The sequence below is a fragment of the Calypte anna genome, chromosome 3 (assembly GCF_003957555.1).
Source record: "Calypte anna isolate BGI_N300 chromosome 3, bCalAnn1_v1.p, whole genome shotgun sequence".
NCBI lineage: Eukaryota > Metazoa > Chordata > Aves > Apodiformes > Trochilidae > Calypte > Calypte anna.
The window spans coordinates 19,284,095-19,296,891 of NC_044246.1; the positions used below are offsets into that span (position 1 = coordinate 19,284,095).

The following is a 12,797-nucleotide window of genomic DNA, read 5'->3' on the forward strand; positions in this document are numbered from 1 at the left end:
GTAACTGCTGTACTTGGTTTTCATGGTTTTGCAACATACAAGTTCCACTGCAGAGTATTTTTCAAAACAAAAGAAACTTTCCCAAGTGATGCATAGAAACAAATGCACTACATTTCGCAGTACTGGAGCATGATTCTTCTCAAATATATTTTAAAATATATGCCAAATATCTTTAAAGATATATGTCAAAGGATCGGAAATATTTCTGAATAATACAGATATTTCTGAATTATTAAAATATATCTGAAATACTACATGAAAAACTGAAAATAAGGTACTCCTCAACTCAACAGCGTAGTAATATTCAGGCATACCTAGAATTTGCATTCTTCTTTAAATGAAGTTTAAGAAGCCAAAGGAATGGGTGCTGTGGCAGAAAGAGTCCAACGCAGAGAGCCAGGAGCTGCAAGCCCTGGACAAAAGGAAGACAGTCACAGTTTTAAGCATCTTACAAAGTTAAACTTCCTGCTGTGGCTGCTGGCAGCAGTGCAGTTTACCATGCCAAGTCAAGTAAAAGACAGCTATAAATAGAAATAAGAATGAAAAACACAGAGAAAAATAAGTTAGTAAATAGTAAATAAGTATGTGTACTCATTGGTAGGCCACAATGCTCTCTTTCTGTTTATTGATGAACAGCAAGTATCTTTCAGGGCTGGGAATGGAAAAGCAGATCAGTTTGTATAAGGAGCAGTTAATAAACAAGATAAAACCACTATTAAATGAGGAGAATCTTGTTTCATTTTAATTAAGCTCTCCTGTTAGACATATTATCAGGAGACCCATAATATATAGTCCTCCTACCAAATAATAACTATCAAAAAACCAAGAATTCAATATTTTGCTACAGTTTCATTGCTAACTACCTATCCAAAAGCTTCACTTAACACAGACTGCTCTCATATACTCTAGATAATACACTTAGGCTTTTCTCACAATTGTATCAATGCATTGTGCTGAAGTTTAGAAAATGGGGTTTCTCTATCTTGATTTATCTGCCTTGCCTAGTATTAATATAAACTTGACAGCACAGGCACAGCTATTCCCTATCATCAAATATCTGTAATTAGATGCAGGATTTCATTATCTCTCTTTCAGGAAGACATTGCAGTAGAGGCAAGTGTAGGAGACTGCACTGAGACTGCACCTGGATTTAGGACATGAAAATCAGTGTGAGGCTGCAGATGTTTTAATGAACATGTTAACTCCTAAAAATTATGCCAGTGGATTATGATAACAACAATTTGCCTGTATCAGAGGGAAAGCTTTGCCAATGATACAAAAGTACTGAAGAAGGATTATGGTTAGTTTAAAATCCATGAGGTATATTTAACCTGTGTGTGCTCATGAACCTGAATGTGCCATATTTGTTATAGAAGCTTTGTAGATGTTTTAGGGATGCACACATATGGGCTGTATCCTAGATATGGGCTGCTTCTAGGTAACAGGTACGTCTGCTGGTCATGTTCTACTTTCTATGGCAAAAAAAAATGTATCTATTACAAAAGCTTTAATATTTTCCTGTCACATTTTCTGATCCATCTCCTAGTTCTGCAGGTATTGCTGCCTCACAAGCACTAGTGTTCCAGTTCTGTTAATTCTATGCAGACTATAAGTATTGGCTTTCCATTCCATTTCAGTTCATTTAATTGTTACATATATGGCTACCAGTAAGTAGATGGCAGTGCACAAAGTAAAGAATTTTAAGTATCTATTTACAATCTAGAATGCAGGGTACATGCAGAAGAGCAACAAGTGGTATCTCTCAAGTGACATCTATCAGAAAACCTGAGTGTATCTGAGATTCTAGAACATGGCACTATAGCTTTTCTTCTCACTAATATTATAGAGACATCTGCCATGTGGTTTAGCCCACCAAACTTTCTGATGCAGCACTGCTCCTGGGAAGGATGCAATAAAAGAGAATTAGGTTCCATATATTATGTTTTACTCAGCACTTAACTTGAAGATAGCCCACTGTATGTCCATACTTTAGAAACAGCACAGGCACAGACAAACCCTACCACCAGATACCTGTACTTTGATGGAGGATAGCATCAGCTATGTTTCAGGAAGACATAGCAGTACTAAGATGTTAGTTCACCTTTTATCTGAGTATAAATAAGCAGATGCCACAGAAGAATGGAGTCCCTTCTCCATTCCAAGCAGTCCATGTAGTTTCTTCACCGCTGTTTAAACAGATACCATTAAAATAAACACGGGGTTACCTGTATTGGTCCTGCCTGGTTCTGTGGGTGTCGACGTCTCGTCTGTTTGATGAGCTGACAACAGATCTCATTCTGAAGTTCAGGGTGCGTAAGGCAGATCTGCAAAGCACTTTGGGCCAAAGACACGTGGTAATCAATGGCAGGAGAGTCAACTGCAGCATTTATAAACAACTGGCAGGTCTAGATATAAAATAATAAGCAAGTGAGTTTGCATACAAAAAGCTCCAACAAATCCTTTAGATGTTCTGTATAACAAGTGTGCTATAACCGAAGTCACAATAAGTCAGTCCACCAGGAGACTGAGGAAACTCTGCTGGCACTTTCAAAAAGATGTGAAAAGGGACTATAATAGATAAAAAGCTACACAGAGAGACTTAGGATAAAAACCCCTCTCAAAATCCCCACTTTTCACTCTGTATCTAATGGCATGAGCTCTAGCAGGAGTTGCAACAGTTGTGGTAGGCATGTTTAAGGACATGCTGAACATAGCTTACCCCTCTCCAACAGGACCTTTAAAATGCAAAGTGTACAGCTCTTAATGCAGCCAGTGCAAAACATCCATGCAAGCAGTGAGAGGAACACAGCAGAATAGACAAAGGTAAGAAAAGCATAATTTAGAGACATTTGTCTTATATCTTGGCTTTCACTGGTATTTTTACTGTGGGTAGGTATAACCTTTCCTATCCCCAGCACTGTCTCTGGAAAGCCAGGTTTTATGCATGTGTTCTCATGTATTAGAGGAAAGCTCACATGTCATTCGTGCCCCTTTATATAATAGCTGATGAATTTTCAAAGTATAAGTAAAATAGAAGAAATAGATGGAATTTATTTCTATGCTATTGGAAAATATATGAAAACACAGGGCTACTTTTTATGAACAATGGAATACCTGCAACAAGACTTGCTTTTTTTCTAAATCAATTTCCTACCTGTCTTTGAAACTGATTTATACAAAGTTTCAATGAAAATCATGGAAATAACCCCGTTTTTATTCTAGGCAAATGCCTGTGATTTCAATAGGTCAGAAATATATTACAGAAAATAATTTCTACGTAAAAAATACATTTATTTCTATCAGAGAAGATGCACTTCTTTCAAGTGCTTCAAGCATTTCAGATAAGCAAGCTGAAAAGCTTGCCTAGAAGTGGCTGTGCCTGAGCATATGGTGCTTGTCTTTAATTCCTTTCTAGATCCATTACATCAAAATTCTCCAGTTGATGGTTCAGTGAATTTGGTCTTTAGACTTGTGGAAGGTATGCAGAGAAAGGTCATTTATCTAAGCACCATGCCTTCTAACTTGTTATTTATTTCACAATGTACAGAAAAAGAAACAGCAAAGTTTTGTCTCTGAAATAAGACTTTATGGTCTGGCTAGTAAACATTCAGGAGTTTTATCTGGGTGAGGGCAGGAAAGAAAAGAAAGAAGGTTAATGGCATTGTAGTATACTGAGTTTCATAGGTATCAACAACCTATCTGGCCTTTCACTGGGAAAGATTCACGGTCTTAATAGCACACAGAAATTCTCAAGAAACGAGCTGCAGCACACCAGTTATGAACTACAGTGCATCTCAAAATCATAAAGCCTTTTTACTACTACTTGGGAGATATACACATGTGTATTTTTAAAAGGTGTATGAGAATGTTTAGAAGTGAATTTACAAAACCATTGTAAAATACTTGAAAATATTTTGGAGTAAAATTATTTTTATTACTAGAGTACCTAATCAGCCTTTTAACAATAGCTACTCTATATAAACTTAAGATTTTGGTTTTATTTAAAAGAGCAGTAGAATTGTTGCCTTCTATCTCAATTTGAAATTATCCATGATTTGCTCAAACTAGAAACTTTGGTTTTGCTTTATTTTGTTTAAAATTTTAAAAAATCTCTTCTAGCTGATTTAAATGTATCTACAACCAACTTTCACCAACTTTTTCTTCCTGGCATCGAACTGAAAAAAATAGTATTTCAGATATAGTTCTTTGAATACAGAGGTCCACTCTTTGATGTTCTTTGGGGTTAAAGAACTTAATGATGGAATTATTATCATCCATGATGGGCATGAATTTTTCTGCTAACTTGCCCTCTATCAGCAGTGTCAGCAACAGAGCCAAAAGCTGAAGCCTGAACAGCTAAAAGTGATTTATTTACATTAGAAGTGATACTCCTTGGTAGAGATGATATGGGCACATTCTGCTACTGTCCCTTAATTACCTCCACTAAAGAAGAGAGTAAACTTCTTTTTTCTTTTTCCTATCTGTTAAACATATGTAGTAAGCCAACTACTAACCATTCTTTAGGTAAGAATTAAATAGTCAGTTAATATAAAAAAGGCATCTGCTATGTTTTTACCTTAAATAATTTAATTGCTTCAGTTTGCAAAGCTTCTGATGGTAATGTAGTAAGAGGGGAAGCAATTCCTTCTTTGCTGTGACAAAGAGTAGGATGTCTCCAAATCTGAGAAGCTAAAAAGAGAAAATATATAGGTTTTTCAGTTAATTCAGTTCATAAGTACATTTAATAGTTAGTAGAAGATTAGTGTGTTGAAACAAACCCAAACTTACTGGTATCACCTTCCATATTTAATAATTTGCAAATAAGTTGTTCAAACTCAGAGCCAACATTTACACTGGTACTTCCAGCTGCAACACTCAGATGATAAAGCCATGTGTCCTAAAGTAGAAAAACATACAGCATCTCACTTATTCCATACTGGAAGGACCTGCTTCATCGAGATTTTGCTCTCAACTTGAAACACTGCCATATGCACCAGCTGATGCCCAAAGGAGTTTGCCTTTGTTTGAATACACCTTTATTCATGGTCTCTGTGATAAAAATATAAGGTATGGAAGACTGGACAGGACAGGACTCTCTTCTGAATTTTTTTACCCTCAGAAATCGTGGATAATTACAAGGGCATTCTTTCTGTCCTCTTCAGGAAGCTAATATATGTTTCTTTTACTCACTGCCAGATCCTGTTAACCTGGGGATAAGGCCAGAAAGCAAAACAAGGTCTGCAAGATTACTTGAGAACAATGAAGTAATAATAATAATAACAAAGGTTTTAACCATAGCTGTCATTTCTCCTTCCCTTCAGCAAGGCAGTCTTTCCCTTCTGTTAGTTTGAGAAGTGAATATAGGTAACAGTATCCCAAACCTCTCAGAAAGGTGTGCTACAGCTCTGTCTACACATTAGTGTGATGTGAGCAAAATTCTCCAGTTACAGCATTTGTGATATCTTGCACCATCTCCTTATGTAGGCAAGCCTGCTTATTTTCATCTGCTTTGGAAAGGATTACTAGTATTTATTTGCTGACAAAGTGATCAGTGTTAATAAAGCAAGATCTTCTCCTTGCTTACTATATCAAACTACAAGCCAAATGACTTGTCACTCCCCTTCCTCCTCCCATTTATTAAATACTCATAGATGTGTTACTGAAACTCAATTAAATAGCCCTTTTATTACCTTCTCGTGTTTGGATCCTATAAGAAGATAAGTGGGTCCTTGATCTTTGGGGTGGATAACAACAGTGTAATGTGTTGATAATAAACTGCGACCACAAGCCTCATAATCTTCATCAGAATCACATGATCTATCAACTTCTTCAACCTTCGCCTCACAAAGCTTGATTTGGCCAAGAGGAAACTAAAAGTAAATTTCAGAAGTGGTGAGAGAGCAAACAATTGCTTTGGTGCACACTAATCTTATATTTCTTATTCTACAAATAGAAAGGAAAACATGAACTGCCATCAACACCCAATTATATTTATTCATTTTCATCCCTGCTAAGGAATGTAAGATAAGCCAGCTGCTGCAGACAGCAACAGGAGAATGGCATGTACCAAAATCTGAAAGTGAGATTTAAGAAAAAAAATTTTCTTTCAGGTCTCCTTCTTTATCTAGTTAATGAAATACACATCTGTTAGGGTGAGAGAAGTAACTCCTCAGAGTTTCCAGATCTGGTTCCAAGCAAAAATTCCCAGGGTTAAGTACTGAATTTTAATTATAATCTTGTTATTTCAGAGAGCAGCAGTGTACTGCTGACGTATCTATTTTGTTCATGCTATAAATTTAAAAGGTTAATTATTTGTGTGGTAGACCTTCTCAGTTGGTTTCATTCTCTGGTCTCATAGATCACAGTATTTAAGTCTTAAATTGTATATGTTATGAACATTTATCAGGAAGTATTTTATATGAAAAGCCATTAAAAATGAAATTCTCACAGCAGTAATTAATTCCTAGTCATTATCAACAGGAAGCCAAAACTAACATCAACACAGCATGTCATCTTCACAGCTGGGCAACAGGACTGACAGACACCAACAGTCCTTATTGGCTATTTTATGCAAAATTCTGTTCTTTCCCACAGCACCCCTGCTCTTTCCAACACACCAGGATGTTCAAAACTGTGTCATTTAATGGTGTAGTGAATATTTTTCATAGGAGAAAATGCAAGTTAATTTTAATGTCTTTGTAAGATCAGATATAGATTAATGCTCTTGTCATTTTAACTGCATTTTTTATATATTCATAACCTCAGCATTAATAACAAGAATTCTTGCAGAAGTTTCCAAAACCTTGTTCCTGACCCACCTCCACTAGAAAGAAGTTTCTCCATGACAAGCTACAATGCCTTGGGAGCAAAATGGACAGGTGAAAAGTATGACTAGGAAGTGTCCTTTGTTCTGTCTCTGTAGGTAAATATGACTGGAAACATTAGGACCAACAATATTCAGAAATGTGGGTAGGGAACGAAAGGTCAGGCCCTATCTGGAAGAGCCACGTCTTTCTCTTCATTATCTCTTCTAGTCCTACACGATATGGGATGTTGGGATGTCAACTTAAAGCTGACTGGATCCTGTTTTTTCCTTTTCTTCCTCAACCAGTATTTTTCCTAGGTTTTAGAATTACTTTTCTCATCCTTTTTTTCTGCCATCCTCTGTCTCCATTTCTGTCGACCTCATCAGCTGTAGGCAGCAAGCTGCATTTCTGTAACCCTCATGGGGGACAGGAACGGATCCCTTCCACAGAAGCACATCTGCAGAACAACAAGCTCCATCCTGCCAGGTACTTTTTTAGCCTTTCTTGCAGCACTGTGGAGGTAGAGGGACACCAGTGCACAGAATTTGGAAGTCAACCAAGGCATAAAAAGAACATTTTGTTTCTTGAAACCTGTAGTCACTGCCCACTGCATGCATACATTAGAAAGGGTCAGCTTCCAGAAGTAAATGACAGATCTTTGATGAGCCTTGTGCCTGTCAGAAAGGAAGACTGGAACTGTCAGCAAATCAGTGTCCCCCTTCAGCTAGGGACATGGAGATGCAGAATATACATCACATCCCATTGGAGGAGACCAATGGGCATTCCCTGGATTACGCTGTTAGATAGGAAATTTCTGAGTTGACAATCTATGAAGTATAAATGCTTGGCAATCAAGATAAAATGGGCATATAGTATCCAGGCTGAAAGTACCTTAATAAAGCTGCAAATCATAATTTAAAGCAACTGAGGGACCTACCTTGTCCTCTTGATTTCGGAAATAATATAGAATTTTTCCAACTAGAGTACACCAAACCCTTTTGGAATATCCATGTTTCACCTGAAATTACAGAGCATTAGGATACAGCACAGTCAGAGAGATACAGACTCCATTTCACCGTCTCTGAACTTTGGTGATGCTGGCAATAAATGCCTGGGTTCAAATTAATTTCGACATTACTGGACAAATAATTACAATCGCATAACTCTATTAAAGGCATAAGAAATACAGAATTAAATGCTTGGCTAAAACCTAGTAAGACCAGTGTGGAGTTTTCCATTTTGCTTTGGATTAGGCCTAAATTAGTAGGAGCTAAGGTACTGGATGAATTAAAAAATTCCTTTTACCCAGTATTCTTATTATATTGAAATAATCTGTCCCAGTGAGTAATACAGAAAAAGAGACTTCTCCACTGAAATAAGGTAGGTCTTTTAGATACTGAAACATATGCTCATCTAGGATACAAATTAAACACAAAAGAAAGACAAAATCCACATCAAATCACTTAACAAGAAAAGTATTGCCCAAAGTAGGTGAGTTGGCAGTCCTTCTGGATTGTTCAGATTGTAAAGTACTGGGAAATCAAATGCATGTCTGTTTTGTTTGTATTTATTTTATTGGAGGGCCAGTTTCATTTAGGTAGTATTCTTATGAAATACAGAATAAAGCAGAATGAAGGAAGAAACACATTCCTACCTTTGTGAGTAATCCCTTCATGGTTGGCTTCATTTCAGGCTGTATGAAAAGTGGGCTCGCAGCCTGTATTTTAAGGACATTTTGTAGTACTTTGATCCACTCTTCCAAGATGTTAGGAGAATCTGCAGTCAGGTAGTATGTTCTTTTTTCTGTGGTCAGCTATGCAGTAACAGAAAAGTCTTGTGCTTTAAGAGCATTACACATTCAACCCTATGGAGAGGGGGTTGTAACCTACACTACCCAATGTAGTTTCACAACTTTGGGAGGTCTGTTTTCCCCATAGTACTTTTCAATACCAAACCAAAACATTCCATGGCCAGGAAGGGCAGACAGACCCTTTCTTAGACTTTACCTGAAAAGTTCCAGGACATGAGACATGAGAAAGCTTGATTTTATCTCAGTTCAGACAAAAAATATTCTCTCAGTACTAACAGTGGGCCCCACAACTACTCTATTTCTATCTCAGATGTGATGATCTGAGCTTTGTAGCAATACAAAGGAGACTCCATATAGGCCTTTCTATAGTGTCTGCAACTGAAATGATTCTTTGGTTTCAAACAAAGGGCACTGATCAACTCCAAGTCCACACTGGGAGTGCCAGTGCAACAGGGACTGGAACAAAGGACTGGAACAAAACAGTTTTGGGGATGGAGGAAATAAATACCCACAGAAACACAGATGAGAAAAGCAGTCACCTGAATTGTTTGTTTTCCATCACCCCTTTCAATGAGGCTAGATGCATTTAGCTCAATTTGACCTTGAGGTTTTCGGGTTACATCACTCTGTGTGGAAAACATGGAAAAAAGAGTACTTAAAATCTGCCAACAAATAGCAATAAATAATTCTAGAACTAATTTAACCATTAATCTTGATAAATACTTTCTAGTTAGACACTGAGTACCTTGTACACTTCTTGAGGAACTAAGTCCTGAGTCACCCTCTAACAGCTCAGACACCAGGAATGCATTCCTTTTCCTTCTAGCTGCCCTACATTCTCAGTGAAAACAATCTAATATTAAATAGTAAATAAGTTACATGTACTTACTGGAGATTTGTAGTAAAGTAATTCTCCTCCTTTAAGCACAAACCACCGGCGTTTCCATGTCTTTACTTTACCACCCATTTTTAACAGATATCCAGATTTTTCCAAAGGTTCCTGATTTTTCAGAAGTTGGATAAAAAGTAGTTAGGTACACATTTATATCTATAGCCCTCAGAGATAAGTATAAATACACAGACACACACCGATTTAAAAGCATACTAAGTAATAATTACAGTAGTTGATGAACCTTTTAGTCTAATGACAGAAGTATTTACAAGCATCAATTTAAGACAAATGCCATGCCTGATGGATAACTAATTAATATCTCCACTTACAGTACATGAAGGAGAGTAAGTGATTTGCCCAGAACTATACAAGAGAGTGAAGAATATGATTCCTGATTTTACTTTCTAATTGCTCATCATAACAAGAAAGAAAATGAATACAATGTAAATATATAGTTTTTCCTACCTTCAGGGCCTAACCTACAGACCATATATAAAGCACTATAATTCAGAGCTCTGCACAGAGATACTTTAAATGTGCACACCTGCAAAAGAGAGTTCACAGATTTGCTCTGTGGAGAAAGCTTAAAATAAATCATATTCATGACAAGGCAGTCAATCCACTTGTATGTCAGGACACTAACTACTAATCCAGGCCATTAAAAACCAGACCTGTACCCCGCAGCAGTTTGGTTTCTTTGACCTGTCCTTGCACCTTGCTCTACTTAGGATTTCTCTAATGCTGAAGGTTGTTTTTCCTCTGTATCCAGTTCTGGGCCCCTCAGTTTAGGAAGGATATCGAGGTCCTGGAGCAGGTCCAAAGGAGGGCAACTAAGCTGGTGAAGGGACTTAAGCAAATATCCTATGAAGAGAGGCTGAGGGAGCTGGGGCTATTCAGCCTGGAAAAGAGGAGGCTCAGAGGAGACCTCATCGCTCTCTACAACTCCCTGAAAGGAGGCTGGAGCCAAGTGGGGGTTGGTCTCTTTTCCCAGGCAACTCTCAGCAAGACAAGAGGGCACGGTCTCAAGTTGTGCCGGGGGAGATTTAGGTTAGATATTAGAAAGAATTTCTTTATGGAGAGGGTGATCAGACATTGGAATGGGCTGCCCAGGGAAGTAGTGGGTTCTCTGTCCCTGGAGATATTTAAAAAGAGACTGGATGTGCCATGGTCTGGTAACTGCAATGGTGGATCAAGGGTTGGACTTGATGATCTCTGAGGTCCCTTCCAACCCAGCCAATTCTATGATTCTATGATTCTATGATTCTACAAGGAAGCTAAAGAAATGTACTACCGCACATAGATTTCTACTGATGCCTCCAATTCCTGCATAGCAATGTCCTTCTATTTCCCTGAGTATTCAAATAAGCTGATTTTAGTATTTCATATGCAATCCTATGCCAGATTTGGTTCAAAAAATGGAAAATCTTAAGGGCTTTGAATTGTCTTCTGGATCTGTGTACCTATTTCCTTTCATTATATAGAAAGCTTGGCATTATCCTCTGCTTTCCTTCAATCATTATAATCTTACAGGGGTAACTTACTATAGGTCTATTTTGTTATTTGTACTCATAAGGCAGTCTGTGAGTCAGCAAGTCTGAATACAGAGACTTGTAGTCTTTAAATATTCATACACATAAAACACCATAGGTACACTTCTTCAAAGATTTCAGAACTCACATTTTTTCCATTATCACTAGATGAAGAAGAAGTCTTCAGAAGTTTCTGCTCTGGCTCTGAACAGTCTGTATCTACTGAATATGCATCTGGAGGAATAGCATAGTCACTTTCTGATGTCACAGAAGACAGAGACACCCCTGAGTTAAAAGAAGAGGGATTATTTGTTTTTTTATTATGTTAGAAACAAATGAGATTAGAATATCAATGCAGAAAGAATATCTGAGTAGGATCTGCAGGCAAACAGAAATATCAACATCAATCCATCAGGAACCAAACATTTTTTTAAACATCAGAATATCAAAGTATAAAAACAGTGCTCATACCTGATTCTTATTTTCTTCATAAATAAACAGAGTTTAGGTCACTTATGAATGAAACAACAAATACATGTCTTCTACATATTATCACATTCTGTTTTATTATAGTGCCTTCTTAAGGAGGAAGTCAGTGCCATGCATTATACTAATTCTCTAGGAAATGCATACGGGATCCTCAATTAACTATTCAACTTTTCCCTTTCTATCTTTTGCTCTAGTATCTGGGTTTCTCAAGCTCATGTAGTAAGAAGCTATACTCAAGATCTCCTACATGTTGGTTATATGCGACTGTCTTTATTTTGCAAATAGTATGAATTCTTATACTGAGGTTTTCTAAAAACCTGAATTCCAGATTTCAGGATTTTAAAAAAGCTTATTAGCTTTGATCTTCTAAAAATATGCACCCTCTTTTCAGTTCTAGTGAATCAGCAATAAAAATTCAAGCTCCTCCCTTATTCATCACTGAACTAATTATTTTCAAACATGTGAGCATATCCTGTTCTAAAGTTTTACTTTCTGATCAGTGTTCTTCACTGAAAGGTTGCTCTCCAAGACTGAAATGAATTTGCCTTGTTTCCATTGTTCCATTAATTTCCAAACTCATTTGCCAATTTCATTTTAAAAAAAAGAAGCTCTTCTCATTTATTGCCTTGGTAAGCCACTTGGGCTTTAAAATCAAATACACAGCAGGCTAATTATGTGTTTAGTGAAATTTGTGACAGCCTAAGTTTTTAAACAATGTGATCTTAACACAGATACGTCCATATATCATTTGTGGTTGAGAAAGGTTTCCATGCATGAAACAATGCAAGGGCTGTTTTCTGAGAAGGAAGCACAAAGGGCATGGTCCTATTTTATAGATATGGATAGAAACAGTGGGTGAAACCAGCTATCACATTAGCTAATTTACCTTTCCTGTTGTGCAGGCATGTAACATGAGATGCATTCAGAGCCACAGTACTGGTTTTTGCTCAGCAAAATGGAGCTGCTGGGAAGCAGGAACTAGGGGTCATTTTCATACTAATGCAGCAAAACTTACTGCATCACTGCAAATGGGACCTGACACCACATGTGGCCAGCACTGGGAAACTCCTGGTGGACCAGTGACTGTATCTACCTGTGCAAATGTGACTGAGTGGAGCTCTGGATAACTGGGATTTTAATATGTTTGACAGAAATAACCAATTAATGTTATTTTGCATTTCTGAAGCAGTATGGATCTTAATACCTAGCCTCACTAGGATCTTGGATGTTAAGTCTGTCATCTCCCTAGGTAAAAATTAAAAAAGTTCTTT

The 12,797-nt window shown here is 37.3% G+C and overlaps 1 protein-coding gene across 2 annotated transcripts in view; it reads right to left on the bottom strand.

The window, feature by feature from the left end:
• The window catches only part of PLEKHH2 (pleckstrin homology, MyTH4 and FERM domain containing H2), a 54,921-nt gene that overhangs the window by 11,893 nt on the left and 30,231 nt on the right, over window positions 1-12,797 (bottom strand). For both annotated transcript variants that reach the window (XM_030446832.1, XM_030446831.1), the window contains 10 exons: window positions 11,186-11,322; window positions 9,506-9,616; window positions 9,156-9,242; window positions 8,461-8,619; window positions 7,744-7,824; window positions 5,691-5,870; window positions 4,789-4,897; window positions 4,577-4,689; window positions 2,226-2,405; window positions 315-412 (listed from right to left, as the gene is read on the bottom strand). In XM_030446832.1, coding sequence (XP_030302692.1) covers window positions 315-412; window positions 2,226-2,405; window positions 4,577-4,689; window positions 4,789-4,897; window positions 5,691-5,870; window positions 7,744-7,824; window positions 8,461-8,619; window positions 9,156-9,242; window positions 9,506-9,616; window positions 11,186-11,322 — 1,255 coding nt within the window. The remainder of the gene's footprint in view (window positions 1-314; window positions 413-2,225; window positions 2,406-4,576; window positions 4,690-4,788; window positions 4,898-5,690; window positions 5,871-7,743; window positions 7,825-8,460; window positions 8,620-9,155; window positions 9,243-9,505; window positions 9,617-11,185; window positions 11,323-12,797) is intronic.